Source organism: Lottia gigantea (assembly GCF_000327385.1).
Source record: "Lottia gigantea unplaced genomic scaffold LOTGIsca_2, whole genome shotgun sequence".
Taxonomy (NCBI): domain Eukaryota; kingdom Metazoa; phylum Mollusca; class Gastropoda; family Lottiidae; genus Lottia; species Lottia gigantea.
The window spans coordinates 332,498-349,121 of NW_008708400.1; the positions used below are offsets into that span (position 1 = coordinate 332,498).

The 16,624-nt window shown below is 35.0% G+C and overlaps 3 protein-coding genes across 3 annotated transcripts; 1 reads left to right on the forward strand and 2 right to left on the reverse strand.

The window, feature by feature from the left end:
- Positions 1 to 729: 729 nt before the first annotated feature.
- Positions 730 to 6,072, forward strand: LOTGIDRAFT_152604 (hypothetical protein; the record flags this gene model as incomplete). Its single annotated transcript, XM_009053131.1, has 9 exons — positions 730 to 733; positions 1,776 to 1,887; positions 2,439 to 2,534; positions 2,809 to 2,902; positions 3,252 to 3,332; positions 3,999 to 4,078; positions 4,318 to 4,537; positions 5,206 to 5,345; positions 5,796 to 6,072. 9 exons carry the CDS (start codon positions 730 to 732, stop codon positions 6,070 to 6,072), a joined length of 1,104 nt encoding a protein of 367 aa, XP_009051379.1.
- Positions 6,073 to 6,939: 867 nt separating this feature from the next.
- LOTGIDRAFT_152605 (hypothetical protein) lies at positions 6,940 to 8,764 on the reverse strand (the record flags this gene model as incomplete). Its single annotated transcript, XM_009053132.1, has 3 exons — positions 6,940 to 7,580; positions 7,731 to 7,958; positions 8,578 to 8,764. 3 exons carry the CDS (start codon positions 8,762 to 8,764, stop codon positions 6,940 to 6,942), a joined length of 1,056 nt encoding a protein of 351 aa, XP_009051380.1.
- Positions 8,765 to 9,995: 1,231 nt separating this feature from the next.
- Positions 9,996 to 15,985, reverse strand: LOTGIDRAFT_152606 (hypothetical protein; the record flags this gene model as incomplete). The annotated part of the gene is made up of 9 exons (XM_009053133.1): positions 9,996 to 10,282; positions 10,658 to 10,864; positions 12,087 to 12,257; positions 12,718 to 12,888; positions 13,597 to 13,824; positions 14,096 to 14,263; positions 14,592 to 14,723; positions 15,339 to 15,509; positions 15,907 to 15,985. The coding sequence occupies 9 exons, from the start codon at positions 15,983 to 15,985 to the stop codon at positions 9,996 to 9,998; spliced, it is 1,614 nt and encodes a 537-aa protein (XP_009051381.1).
- Positions 15,986 to 16,624: the final 639 nt, after the last annotated feature.

Here is a 16,624-nt window from a genome sequence, read left to right on the forward strand (position 1 = left end):
GTGTGACGCAAGTTGCCATCGCATGGGACCGAGTCCTCATGTTCAAATTTATGAAAACTGTAGGCTACACCAAAATCTAGAGAAATGGGTCTAACTAAAATAATCCAGCCGTTAATTCTTAAACGCCAAAATATTTAAAACTATTACACGGTTTTTAAGTTCGTTATGTTTTTTGGAAGTTGTTAGAAAACTACTGAACGGATTTAAAATAAACGCCTAATCGTAGAGCAAATATTATGTCTCCTGCGTTTTCGAAGGATTATAACGAGCCATTATAAAGTCAATCACCGAAACTTACAATTAACAATTAGTACTCTCCGTTTTTAATTAACCATCTTAAAACAAATTCATAGATACATAGATAAATAACATACTTTAGAAATATTTTCAGTTATAATTCACGACGTTTTTGATAATGAAAACTTTTTAGAAAAAAATGCTCAAAATGCACCTCGGGCCATCTGAAATTTATTGGCTTCTGGGGTCCTCTGAAAGTTCCCGGAACCCGGCCCTCAGACCTCGCTAAGGGAGGGGTTGGAGGCTCTCATTTTTGCCCACCCACTACCCCCCTCAGGGTTCCCGAGCCCTATCAACTGAAATGTAATATTCCATACAATATAGTCTATTACATTTTCATGTCGTTTTGTGATAATTTTCTGGCGTCTAATTATTATCTTAAAATCTGTTTTTATCTCAGAACTGAGCTTTGGGAGAAGCTTCCAGAGCCAGATGGGTGAGTACATCTTGAGTTTAGTTATCTCTGTCTTGATTACGAACGACAATACACAATTTTAGAGTTTTGGGACCTTGCTACTTTCGGGAGCTAAACCTTTTGCCACAAGGTAAATTGGTTACAAGAATATGCACCGAGATAAATTTGTCACATGGTAAAATAGTCATATCACAGTAGTTCATAATATAAATATGAATTGGTCTCAATAATTTTGGTCAAATTGATTAATTTGGTCACACTGAGTAATTCGGTCACACTTCGTAATTTGGTCACAATCAGTCACAAGATAAAATGAAATATGATCACAAGGTCAACGACCAAGGATAATTGGTAATTTGCTCACGACTTTTATCGATATTGGCTCAGTAGGTATACATATAATTAATCTATTGAAACGAATTCATTTTGCAATCAACATATTTTTTTGATAATACAGTACATCACCAGAAGTTCGATATGGAGGTGTTGGTGGAATATTTAACGGGGCAGATGAGTTCTATGTAAACATGGGTTTTGCTTCAGTCAGATACCCCAACACATACACTTACAATATTATTGAACGGAAGTGGAAATTAGGTGGCTATTTTATTCATTCATTCATTCGTTTATTTAATTAATTCATGGATTAGATACATGTGACATTTTATTTCTATCCGTGACGATATCACATCCGTTTATCTCGTCTGATGAACTGGTAGGGTCATATTTGTCGGTCTAAATACATAGTAATTGGGAAAATGAATGGAGTTTTACGTCGTTCTTTTCTCTACCTAGATGGGCTCATGAAGATGGGCGCCATGCAGTGTACAATGAGGAAACTTTTTTTAACAGGCCCAAGGATCTATAACGTGCACAGCCTATAACACTACTAGTCGCGTTTCCATGTCCATCCGACCTGCAAAACCTGCTTATATGCATATTGCGTTTATAAATAATGCAATTACCTTACCTCACGTGGATAGCTTGTGTTTGCTATTTAAAACGGATGTATAAAAAAATGCTCGACTTAGATGATTAAAAAACAATATTGAAACTATTGCAGAAAACTGTGGAAATTGTAATGATTATGATCCAAGTCATCCCCATTCACGATGTTTACATACTGGTACTATGATAGATAAAGATGAATTTATACTGTTTGGTGGCTGTTTGGGGTATGTATAGATGGTTTTTCGGATGCTTGATCACCCAATAATGTGAATAAAAGCAGGTTGAAAAGAATAATAGATCTAACACTTAAACATACTTTTTTACCTCCAATTTTCAGGAGTATGATTTAATGAACTTCTATATAGGGATTTTTTAAAGGGACAGGTGGACCTTGTTGGGGGGTTGATTTGAGTCATGAAAATATTTAAATAGTCTTCAAAAGTATCAGAAATGTACGAAAATCGAATAATTCCTTCAAAAATATCTCAAACTAGGAATTGTACTCACTATTTCTATATATATATCTTTTCTATATATCATTTATTTAAAGATGACGAATCGTCATTTTGACATTCAAACGCAGGTAATTCTGGACTCACATGAATTTTGTAGGCTCAAATTTTGAGCTGTGAACATTATTGTTGATTGCCTTAGTCACAAATATCCCGTTTCTGAAACTAAAGTATGATATGTCAAAAAGAATGGCACACCTGTCCCTTTAATTGTCTAAATCATTGATGTATTATATAAAATAATATTAAATCTTTGACTTTAGGGGAGGTGGAACTGGTGGCCCATGTCCTGGGGGTGATTCCTGGAGATATGGAAAATCTAAGACATGGAAACGTCTTCCTGATTGTGCTGCTCCAAGGTATTGTTAACACCCTTTCAAAATAAAAGTACAATTCGACATTAATGCAGATCGTTTATTAAATAACAACCATCAATCTGACTACGAAAAACTCTCACTGTGTAATTGGACGCTATTTCCGTATGCATCAACTTTCAAATGTAAGCCGATTCAATTTGTAAGACAACCTCAAAAGGATTATAGCCATCTCTTTTTTTGGAAAGAATAAGTTATATTTCACGACTGACCATTCTGGTCCGTAATCTAATACCTGCCTTATTATTATAATTTTCAGAATGTATGGTGCAATGGCTATGTTGCCTTCATCACCCAGTAAAAAACGAGTTGTGATGTATGGAGGACGAGATACATCTAAAAACGTTATCAATGTAAGCCTTGAATATATTGTGAATTTATACAATTTTATAATTTATGTTCACTAGGAATATTCATGGCTTCACTTAGCACCATTCCAATATTCCATGCAACGTCGAAGATTTCTGAAATACAAGCTTAAACGCAGCAGAATAAGACATTTCGGTTTAAATGACAATTTGGCACTGGAAAAATATGGGAATATTTAAGAAGCCAGATCAAATTTTTCTTGAATTTATTTCCCAATATAAATCATAAGGCCTAGGTATCATTTTCCCCATGGATATTTTGCCATGATGATAGCCATCTCATGTTTCTAACTAGAGCCATATAAGTATTATTTATGTAATACATGTATTTCAGACTGATGGAATACAAGCTGACCAGATCTCAGTATTTGATCCTGATACAGATGAATGGACCATCAGGAAAACGTCAGCTCTTGTAAGTAGGCTTAGATTATTATCTTTCATTTTTCTTCATCTTTAAATCTTTAATCTTAGATCTTAAAGTTACGATGTGGGCAAATAAACAGAATATGAAAAATTATATCTTAGTCTCTATTTGTCCACCAAATATTTTTTCGCTTCTGACCTTAATGGATAAACTTCTAAAAATAATCCTGATCTTAATATATTATACAACATGAAACGCTCTTAGATTACATAACTCTATAGTCCTTGTTCCTATTGTCATCGCCTTATATATACACGTTCACCTGGTTCCGTACACGTTCACCTGGTTCCGTTCGCAAGAAAATTCTAATATGATGAAGACTAACAGTAGCGAACGCGTATTAGTGAGAACGGACTCTGACTCTTTCTCAAATGATTTATTTAGCAATATATGTCGTCGAGTTGTCTGAATGTTGTCGACGAGTTATCCAGGTTTGTCGATGAGTTATCTGTCGGCGAGTCGACTGAACACATTTTCAGCCTGGCAGCCTGGGTTATTATTTAGCAATTCCTGGAAGTCCCTTCCATAACACGGAATGCCAAATAATTTATAAGAAATATGATTATTATACATATTATTGTCATAAAAGCATTTAGTCGACAAACCAATCTTGATCAAGCCTATTAATACAATTTCTGATGTATTTCATTTTAGAGTAATAACCATCCTTCCAAAAGACAGAAGTCTGGCATGGTGGCGGGTCCAACTGGAATTTATATGTTTGGAGGCATAAGGTAAAGCATCATTGTTCTTATTGAAGTGAAATATTACTCCTCTTTGAGCTTTTAAGAAATCATTTGCAACTAACACAATATGTGTTATTTCTGCAGGATAACTAATACCAATTCGATTCTCAACAAAAAGATTTCGAAAGCAGATTGAACTACTCTTCTTGTATTCTTTTCGAGGTACTTGATGTTCCAACAACGAGTGATATTGTTTTATGCTGTTAACAATGCAAATTTAAATTTAGCTCGGCAGCAATGAATGATCTATGGATATTGAAAGGAAATGCTAATGATGTTGACAATGGAGAAAAAGTAGACTGCACATCAAATTTTATAGACTTTCTAACAATTCATGGTATATTCATGGTAACAGGATGGGGTGTTTTACTTCAGTGGGGTGCTTTTATTGCCCGATATATGAAATTCAAGGATCCATTGTGGTTCCATTTGCATAGAGGTTTTCAGGTATGTTGATTTTATAGTAGAGATGTAAATGTTGAGATCAAGGTGGAATTAGCCTTCTGTATTTTGATTTCCAATCGTTGAAGGATCTCACAGTCTCGAAACTATGACTATTCCTGCGTTTCAAGGGTCTCGGTTCCTTTTCCAATATTATGACAAGAAGCATTTTTCTGGAAGCGTCTGGCAACCTGGATTCTTGGTAGAGATAAAACTGTGCATGGTATCCCATGATTGCTATAGGATCGTACGACATCTTAACCACTTAAAGGGTCTCAAAAGAAGCTTTCTAGAATAAGTAACTCGAAGGGGTAAAAATCGGTACATGCAGGACAATTCAGTCAAGAATGGCAAAATCGGGAGTAAAGGTAGTATAGTAGTTGATACCTCCAAAGAGAAGTACCATCGGGTATTTCGAATAGAAAAAGCGTGGTCTGCTTCGCGCGCGACACCCACAACTACTACAATGGTCAAAATCATGTGATACAACTGAAGGAACTTTCTTCACACCATTCTGATTTGCAGAAATCTGAAAAGGTAAGTTACAAGAGCACAAGTTGTCGAACAGAAATGAAGTAGAAGCTTATAGTTTTAAGTTTCTAAACCTTTTAACCTGTAGAATTGTATAGTAGGCTATTATTATGATGTCAATATTTTCCAATCCTATATTTTAGGTGGTTGGCTTAGTGTTATCTATCTGTGGATTAGCATTTGCTATAGTATCAGTACCATTTGATCATCTGAAGTTTCCCCATGCTATTATTGGTATTATTGTAATGATATTGGGTATTTTACAACCTATCAATGCCGCTATGTAAGTATTGCTTTCAATATATTCACTTCGTTAAACCCATCTTATCAAATGTGTAGTTAACCACAATGAATCGATCACCTCAGTTGAAAGACCCTGCTGATTCGAACAATCAAAATTTCTAGTTTTACCCTGAAGAATTCTTTGATATTCTGTTTATGAAACTGAATGAATTGAACTTACTATCTGGAAATCGGATTTCATTGGTTAGAATATAACGGATAAAGTAATCAAAGAAAATTGTCAGATCTACTATGAGTGAAGTCATCTGATGGAAATACTTTCGAGTCAGTCCAGCTAAATCATTTCGAGACAAAGTATAAGGAGCTGAATTTCCCTTTAAACTTGTTCATATGTATTTTATTAGTATTAAAAAATGTCCATCTCACAGAAGAGATAAAAAACATTATGTTTATATTGCTTACTTCGTAATCAAGTTTTATATAATTTCAGCCGTCCACATAAACCATCAGTTGGAGAAGAAAAATCTCTACGGCGTAAAATCTGGGAATTTATACATCTTAATTGTGGAAGAACTGCATTAGTGTTTGCGTTAATAAATATATCATTAGGAGTACTATTGTCCGTGACAGCAACCCATAATTTGATAATATGGTTCGTGTATCTTGCTATCCTTGTTCTTGCTTATATAATTGCTGAAGTCTTGAAGTGTGTTAAGAAGAAGAATTCAGGCAAAACAGATTCATTTAATCTCGAAAATAAGACATAGCCTTAATTCCATACGCTCGTATGCTATAAGCAAAAAAAGTATGGCAACGTCCGCAGTCAGTCCAGCCAAATCGTGTAGTTTTTCAAGAACAAGACTATAGATACTCACCCCATACTCTCAAATCTCCTGTTCCCTTGGCTACGGGCCCTGGCGCATGTAACTCCTCTATGATACAATTATTGTTGATGTTAAAGGGATTCAAAAGAAGATGTCTACCCTTTGTACAAACACCAGAGACACTTTCTTTTCGATGTCTTTAGTTTTAGTAATTCCACAAAAAATAATTATGACTTAATTCACATAAATAACTATTTGCCTTGAATTGTATTAACGATACAGATATCTTAATCATGGAATTACAGGAACCAAAGACTTCGGACGGAAAATCGGAATGGTACATATAAAAGCAATAAATCATCATCGACATGCTTTGATGACCAGTTACCAAAGGGTAGTAAATCTTTTCTCAATTCCTTTTAAGGTGGCAATTTTGTACAAATTATATTAACATAATATAAAATGAAGTGAAGATTCGACTATAATTTACTCTTTTTATTTTGTTATGTATGTCTATTATTATATTCTATAATAAATCCTGTCACATTACAAACTGCTGATATTACATTCCTAAATTACTCGGACTTCAGAGAGGGCACTTACGAATCTCATTCTTTTAGTTTGAAATCATTGTTATGAACAATACCTCTGTATATTAAACAATTTTTATTCTCTAATGCAGTTTTACTCTCATTGTGTTTTAATCTGACCAAATTGTTATACACTCAATGTTCTAGGTTATTTAAACCAATCAGCCAGTCATATACACTGGTAATGTATAGGAAACTACAGATTGTTTAATATTTCTTTTCAACTGTCGTTGGTATTAGTGGTGGCCCTGACCCGATTCATAATATCAGATGTTCCCATTAACACCCTAGAAAAATCACTGGACGCTAGAAATAGAGCTGAACCAATTATGATGAAAACACCAACACTGCCTACAGCAATAGAAAACGTTCGACTATCATGGACACTGTTTTTCTTGCGAAATGTTCGTGATAAGTTACTCTTGTTCAGAATAAGGTTCTCCATTGTAGGAAGGTGATTTGACTTAGTACCCAGATCAGTAGTATTAGGTGATGGTTTTGGTCTACAGTAACATGTACAACTTCGTGAGACCAGTTGTGTCGATATCAACGCTTCTGTAACGTAACTAGAAACTGCAATTGTAGACGTAGTCGTAGAGCATGTCCAACAACTTTCACTGCCAAACAGATAATCCGTATTCATGTACGAGAAACTTCCGGTTGAGAACACGACATCATTGTTATTGGAAATTACATCACTGACACTGTCTAAACTAATGGTAGCGTCGTATGTTGGTGTCGATTCAATGATGGTACTAGATGATAGCTCGGACAAAATACCAGTTACCGATTCCATGGTACTGGATGTGTCTTCATAAGCAGATGTTGATTCAATAGAAGATGACAAAACTGAAACCGAATCTGGAATATAACAATAATATAGTCAAATGACGAACGAACAGAATCAAACAAATCCAAAGGGAGTGCCGAAATGGGATACAGATAGTCTCTAAAAGCTGAAAAGGCAAATATTTAACTATACATCTTTGATAAAATATTTCTCAAACATACCACAAAGATATTCGATAATTTTCCATTCTTCTAAATAAAATGAACACACATATAGAATCTTTGTTGCATTGGTCTTTGAACATGCTGAGTCAAACACAGATCTATAACTACTGTGAAAATAAACTGCGTCACTTCCTGTGTGATAAAAACACTGATAGACGTTTGATAGGAACCGACTGTCGACGGATTGTGGTGATAATGTCATAGTAGCCATATTGGAGGATTTTGCTGAAAAATATCAATTATTAATGAATTAGCGAATTGCAGAATGGTAACCCATTTAAGCTATTTCACATGTTAGTGATGGGGAACATCATTTACATATAAAAGGCATCAAAGTCCACAGGTACAATTAAGACTAATTTAAATGATTTAGGGACACTTAAAGCCTCCTGAAATACCACCACCCCAGCACTCAACTCTATTTGATACTATCAGTATTATGATATGACTCAGTATAGTGTCACTGGTAAAACGATAAACAATTTTATATTCAAGGTGTAACGACAGCACTCTTAAACGTTCGTCAAACTGACTTTTCGACCTGATAAAGATCGCGTCACAAAATGCTAGCGCTGGAGCGGGGAGAAATTTGGTTGTTTGAAGAAGACGTCATCTAGTTAGGCCAAGGTTAATTTGACGAACAAATAAAAAAACGGAACGAAAGTATGATTTAATTTTAATGATACTGTCTTATAACAGTATATTTAAAGATCTCCTGGATTTCCAAGTTGTTGGACATGGTCTATATACGACTGCGGAAGGAAGGCAGAAAAGATAAATTTTCATGGAACATGAGACATTGTTCACGACAGAACTGATGAGGTCTATTTTAAAAATAACTTACGACATCCTGGTATATTACAATGTTCATAAACAAGATTTAAACCATCTTCAACAATACACCATGGTTTAGATTGATCTAATACGTGGTTTCCACAATAATTATTAGATGGTAATTCATAATAAAATCTATCATTGTACTGTAGGTCACTCCATGTCTTACATAATCTATTAGAAGCAGATTTGGTCATATTTCCATTATAACTCATTCCATCTGACGTTCTGAGACAAATGTCATCTTTGAAAAAAAAAACAAATAGTTCAAAGTTCTATTTTGAATGAAAACGGGCAACACCGTGCAATCGTTGAATTTTCCCCCCAGACTGACTATTTACTTAAACCTCTGGTGAAGTCATCTCATACTTCTGGCGGAATATTCGCCACTTAAAACCTGGGATTTTATATACTAAATCCCAGAGATTTCAGATTTGCATCTACTTTCGTGGGATTTTACTCATAACATACAGTGAAAGTTTTATTTCATAAAATCCTGGGAGTATATGTTGACTCCAGACTCCCTTATACCCGAGAAGGCTTTGGATTTATAAACAATAGAGATTACGTTCTCTTACAGTGGACAAGTTGTGCTCGAGCGATGATTTTGTCTTACATTTTGTATTGTATATCAGATTTGGTAAAATGATACTTAACACTTCTACCACCCAATGGCAAAACCTTGTCAGTCAGTTTTCGGTCAAGCGTAATTCTTGTTGGTTTTGACTAACAAGGTACTGCTACAAGTTTTAAGGATGAATACAGAACCTTGAACGCTGGTGGTTTTCAATAGTAAGTCATGTACGATATTTTCTCTGGAAAATGTTAGTATTTCTGAGAGTCAATCGAAATGAACGAGATATGACATACTTTCGTCGAATTGCAGAGTATCGGGGAGAGATGAAAGTTGCAATGATAAACGAATGTTCCTAGTCTTACATATGGTAAGTCTAGCTCACTGGTTGATGAACCTTTAAGGGCACCAGTAGCGCCCCTTATCTTATTGCTTATTCAAAGAAAAAAATCTCAATCCTCGGGTTTTTATGACATTTCAAACCCTTTCGCTCGGAAAATTCATCGGGGTGTGGGATTTTAAATATCATTAAACACTTTGTCATGTTTTATCATAACTGTATAGGACGTAAAACTCCATTCATTTCATTTCATTTTATCATAACTGTCGAGGTCAAGGTTGTAAATGTTAAGAAGGATGGGCTAGTTCGACCTTCGGACTGGCAAATATGAGAATAATTGATCAGTTGCTGGATTTTTTCGACCTATGTAAACCTGGAAAGGTGTCGTCACAGTTGCTATCAATTGCTCATGCTCAACTTCCTTGCAAAAATTTGGCGACTAGTCGGAATCTGTAATAAAAAATCGAACAACCGGAAGTAGAATTTGGCGCAGAAGTGGATAATAATGCTTTTACTAACCATATTCGTGATACGATGCAAAGACAATATATTTACCGCATTTAGGTACAGAACAATAATGCCATTCAATTGGCGATATAAAACACCATGGCGAGCCTCTACCATCCTTGCTGGGGTTCCGACAATGATTGCCGGTCTCATCATAGGATACATCAGGAAAGTTTTCAATGGTTGAACTGTATTCGGGGATGGAGACCCATGGAAGGCACACACGCCCATTACTTGTAACATTTTGCGTTCCTTTATAATCTATACCTTTAAAAGAATTGTAACATTCCAGAGCTGAAAAAAAAAAGAAAACATTTTGGCAATTACACTCTTTCAACGACGATTCGGTATGGGAAGCCCTAATATTACAACTTCATACGGCCATTGTTGAGATGTAGCCCGAAATATATATGGTTATTTGAGCATTTTTGAGCTGGTATATTTTCTTTCAAGCAATTATTACATTGTGAATCAGTAGAACATCTTAAACGTATACTCCATCAATATATTTGTTTGACAAAAGTTCAATTCCAGCTATGAGAATCATTTTTCAGAATCAATATCCGATGTCTGGTTCTGCTTCAAAACTTTTTTGGGAATTTCCATGTTTGTCACTTTTCACAAGTAGTTATGATCAAATAATTGGCAATAATTATCAGACTGACGTACGTTCATCATAATATCTTCCTTTAATTTTTACATCACAAAGATTTAACTCATCTCCTCCAGTTAATTTAATATTACGAGTTACACGTGCATATGAACATACAAAAGCAACCACAACACCAGCTCCCTTTGGTCGTTCATACTGACAGGTAGTGGCCTTTCCAGAACTATGGACTATTACTGCTTTAACTGGTTGCGACAGGTCCATATCTTAAAGTGAAAAAAAGTATTGGAAGAAACCCTACAGCTATTTCACTTGAAGCCCTCGAAGATATTCCATCGTAGGAAATGACGTATCACTCTCTGTTGTATAATAAAAGAAGTAAGGAAACAGCTTTTAAGAGTTATTTTATTCTCCGAGCTTTCGTCGTCGTCGAGATGACTTCACCAGGTGAAATGATTTGGAAAATATTCATGACGTAACTACAGATGTTGAAAGATCATAACCCTATGTTCTATCTGCTGATCCGATTAAATCTACAATGACCGACATATTGTCGCATGAAACGGAAAATTAGTGAATAGACAGAAATCACTAGCACAGACAAGATAGAACATAGGGTTATGATGTTTCAACGTCTTTAGTTGCGTCGTGAATATTTTCACCCGATGAAGTCGCCTTAACAACGACGAAAGTTCGTAGAATAAAATACTTAAAGCTATCTTCTTACATCTTTTATTATTCCATTTGATAATTTTGCTCAAATATTGTAATCTCTACAAGGGCATTTCAGTTAAAGATGGGTTCCCTTTTTTTCATTTATGAAAATGAAAATGCTAATACTTATATGAATAGAGAGTAGAGGTGTTCTAATGACTTAAAAAAAATACCAGTTTATCTCACATGTCCATGATTAATTCATAATTAGCTAAATTACAAGAAAATTACCAGCAGAATTCCAATGAGTGACCGATCAAGAAAGGTAAAAAAGTCTTTTTTGTTTACACATACATGGACATTAATAAATGGTTAAAACTCTTATTTATATGCAATAAGAAAATAATGATATTATTAACAATGCATGATAATTCATTAGAAACACCAATTAATCAAATACTTTGCTTAATTTAACACTAAAGATAACGATACCCATCTTTAAGGGGCGTGCATTTCTACAACTGATTTTAAGGTAAAAGCATAAGGTATACTTGGTCTTGCACAGGAAGTAAACACTTCCACGAATATTGGCAAAACGGGCAGACACAATCAACTTCAAAGATATGTAAACATTAACCATTTTGAAGAAGTAAGAGGGATTGCTTTGATTTCAGTACTTTTAAAATGTTCGAGAAATATCGTCTGAATTTAGCCATCCGAATTAATATCACACATCAAGACTTTAGCTTTAAAAGTTATCCGGATAGCTGCAATTGAGCTTTATCAGCCGGTAAAACAAATATTCAAACGACTAAATCCCTGTTATTTTCTTACCGCCAAAAGTAACTGATAAGCTGTTAACTTCATAATCCTGACCAAGATCTATTGACCACTCGCTAGGAATACCATTAGAACTGCCGATATTAACACAAGTAGTGTAATTATTATCAAGAACCATATCATATAAATTATTTGGTATTTCATCAGCTATATTATCATGCCTGTCTAAAATAATCCAAAATATACATCATGATTAAAATGGTCAATTTTTCGGTTTATTTCCATATCGCCTTTTCCTAATTCGTCCCCCAATCTATTCCCATTCCACCACTTTCCGAGTCGACCCTTTTTTCGTTTTTGCGCGCGTCATTCCTTACCTCCCATTTACAAAATGTTTTGACAGAAATCATTAAAAAGGCTTATTAATGAATAAACAGAAAGAACTGAAATAAATAATGGATTTGAATAACAAATAAGCAAATTAACATTAAAAAAAGGGATCGAAGTGTGAAGGGGCGAACCGAGAAGTGGTGAAGAACGAAGGGACGAAATGGGTAAAAGGCGAATAGTGAAAGTTGCAAATTAAGGAGGGACGATAAGGGAAAGGGGCAAAATAGCAAATTCCGGTTTTCAGCTCCTATAAACTTATTACATTTTCGGTAATCTAAAAACTGATGTAGCTTACCTGTGCATATCAGTTTGGATGATGTCCATGCTGTACCTTGACACGTTATAACACCATGATTATTTTCAGGATAGAATGGAGGTACACAGCTTAACAGAGCTGTACTGCCTTCTGTTGTATTTGTATATTCTACAGTCTGACCAAATTTCACTGCCGGCTGACCACAATCACCTTTAGAAATCCAATATTACATAAATACATAATTTAACTGATACTGCTGAGTATAGTTATCAGCATATTCTATATTCCGGATTGGTGTCCAAATTTGCAGAGGTAGCATTTGATCAACAGAAATAAACAGTGAAATTGTAAATTTGAACATATAAAAATTCTGACAACAATTCAATACAGACCTTATTGAATTACTACATAAAGAATACATACCCATATTTAAAAAAATAAGTACCGTAATGAAAGGCAACAAACTCACAAACTGAGAAAAAAAATCCTAAAATTGTACACATTCAAGATATAAGCAAACCATATTAATTGATCTCAATCCACGTTAGACGCTTTGCTCACATGTATGTGTCTAATTAAAATTAGACCAAACTTTCCTTCCGTTTTTATTTAGCTTATATTTCTTATCGTAGCAACTTCAGTTTGGGTCTAAAGACGGTCTTCTTGAACATTCGTCAGTTTGATGATACCGCCAGTCGGTCAAATTTCTGCTCTCTCGAGCGATGGGATTTTGTGAGGCGAAAAGCATATGAGAAGCATTAGACACTAAATGCACCCTTTGTTCCAAGCGATGGAGAGAGCAGAAATTTGATTGGCTGGTGGTATTATCAAACTGACGAATGTTCCTTGTTTTAAAATAAATAGTTATCAGAGTGTCAGAGAGTTAGCTAGTTTCAGTCAAAACGAAGAACAACCTACCTATAAAAAGATTTCCGTATATCATGATATCACATATTGACAAGGTGGTTGATAGAGTCAAGACTATTCTAACTATATCACCATAACATTTTGCACTGGCATAAAATTTGGAGCTGTATAAAGTCTTGGTTATTCCCACGGTACCATCACCATAGTCCATTTCAACACAAGTTTTTTCTAGTCCTGTACTGTTTTGTATAGCTGATACAGAAATCTTATTAATACTCGCTGAAATTTATATTAAGATGTTGTTTTAGCTTTTGGGTTTCGTTTTGCGATTTGTCTTGGTTATATTAAATTCGATAAAACAAGACATTAATATATCTCTATTATCCCAGATTAATGTCATGGGTTCTTCTGATGGTTGTAGGTAAGTTGGTGACAGGAAATTTGGTCACATTAATACGGGCACAGGGTATTTTGGTAACATTAATACGTGCATAGGGAATTGTGGTCACAGTAAAACAAGCAGAAGGTATTTTGGTCATTGTTTTCATACCTAAGTTATGTACAATAAAGATCTTCATTATTTTATAGGTATCATTAAGGTGTATATCAATAGAGGTATCTGTCAGCGGTTTACATGTAGTATCACCATCAACAACATGGTCCACGTTACTTCCATCAGCTAGAAAGGCTTTACATCCTTCAGCAATATTTTCGGTGTCTGAAAGAGGAGGAAGTGATTTATAAAGCTATAGTATATTCAGAGTTCATGTCGTTCATGTCACGATCTCGAGATTTTCTTGGTTGGTCTTTCCTTAATTGAAATTCGATTGGTTGATATCTACATTATTTACATATTTACGGGGTTATCCGGCAACGTCCCTCGGAGAAAGGTGTCAGGATTACCTTGTTTATCCATGAACAATCCGAGTAGAAAATGTTTAGCACTACTTGTCTATCACATATCAGTTTAGGAAATACAGAATATTTACCATTATAGCAGTCAAATTTGGTGTTCCACCATCTGTGTTTGTGTACATTGCATATACTTTTACTATTCCCCTTGACCTTAAGACCTGGTAAACAGTCGTATTTGGCTTTGGATACAGATGTTAAATCTGAGGTAGTTGAAGGATAACTAACTGTAGCTCCCTCCAGATTTCTTGGTACTCCACAATCAACTGAAAATATGTACATATATCCTTATTGTAGATTGAATGATTTAACTTGAGAAATGTCTCTTATATACTCACTTTACTGATGGTAAAGCAATGCTTTTAACATGATGGTATCCATTCACGTCCTTCGATGTCCTGCCAAATTTAATCTGATGGGTCCATAATCTATTATCCGCAAAAGTAGCAATACCTCATCATTGTTTACTTCCGGTTTAGCGCGGTTTTTTTACTTGTTCACGCTGGTTATTGCCTTTTGTGATATTATATCGGCACTGGAAACGTGACTCGTGTCTGAAAATCCATGGGTCATTGTGCGTGTTTTTTGACTAGATTATGTGTGCCATTGTCTATGGTGTTATTATATTGTCAGTGAATGATATGCTTCCCCAATCGTATTCTTTATTCTAAACAACTTTAAAAAAAAATCATTTTCTATACATTATAGTCCTGAATTATGTGTCAGAATGCACCAAATCCATTCCTTTTTTCTCAGATTGTATAAGGGGCTTGTGGATGTCAGATGACGGTTGTACAAAACACCCGGGTAAGATTTTAAACCGAAAATGATTTTAGACCGATCCTTTACATCGAATACATAATCTAATAGCCTAAACTTACGTTTACAAACAGGTTCATCTCCTGTATAAACACCATTGACACAAGTCCTCACCAAATCACCCGACATCAATACATAGTGGGTATAGCAGGTATAGTTCACCTCCGCGGTCATACCTATTCCAGACCATTCCCTGTAAGCATTTGGTACTGGAGATGGTTCTTGGCATAAAACTGCAAAGAAGACATCAATGTCGTTATTGTTCCAATATTTTCCCTCCTTGTGGGGATACAATTTGATTCACAAACCAACAACTTAAGATGAAAATGGGTGACAAAGCCCATGAAATAGTACAAATACTCCTCCGTTCCAGACGACCATCTCTTACTGCAGAGATTAGATTTACTGAAGCACGGGGTAATATAGATTCCACACCATTGGCACAGTTTGGTTAAATCGCCCCACCTCCCGCCCTTATTTAACAGTTTTCGTATTAAATCCAATTTCAAGATGGAAACTATTTTTTTTACGCTTTCTTAGTGCTTTGTAAAAGTGAATATTTCCCACAACACATTATTACTATAGTACCCATGTTGCAAACATCCGCAGTTTTATCACATATATACCTACCCGAGCCATCACAAAAATAAAGTACACGATTGATGAGGAATAACACAACGTGAAAAAGTTGAAAATCATTTAGCTTCATCCTTCTCCGAATATATCTACAGAAGAAGTCTTCTTATTCTATTTCAAGTCTGTGCACACAATATGTATGGAATTAAGACGCTTTTAATAGTAATACAATTGACGACTTCATTGTGTAAAAAAATTAAAGGCTGGTTAGTTTCGCCTTCTGGCTTCCATTAATCCATTTGACATATTAGCCTAAAGTATCTATTCCGTCTGGATACATAAAAAAACCTTCCAAAAACCCTAGACCGATTGGAACCCATGGTGAAGGTACTTTGATAATTGCTACGATAATTGCTAATTGCTTGTCTTTAAAAATAAGTCATGATTAGATTATGGCATATCTGATTGTTTAAAAACTTTCTTAACTTTTGATGAGACATTGATAGCCAATTTTAGTCTGTGGGTCTTGCAATTCCATTCAAACTAAGCGTTAAATGAATTATCTGTGGGTAACTTTTTCGATAGTGACATCACACACACTAAACTGAGCAACTATATTGATAAATCTTAACTGTTCGCACGAAGAGATAACTAATTTTTGTAATATTTAACAGAATAAAAGCGCGAATGAACCAAAATTGTTTCTTGACGCTCTGTTAAAGGTTCGTAAAATTTTAATCAATTACTCAACTGTAACAATGTATCGGTTGTA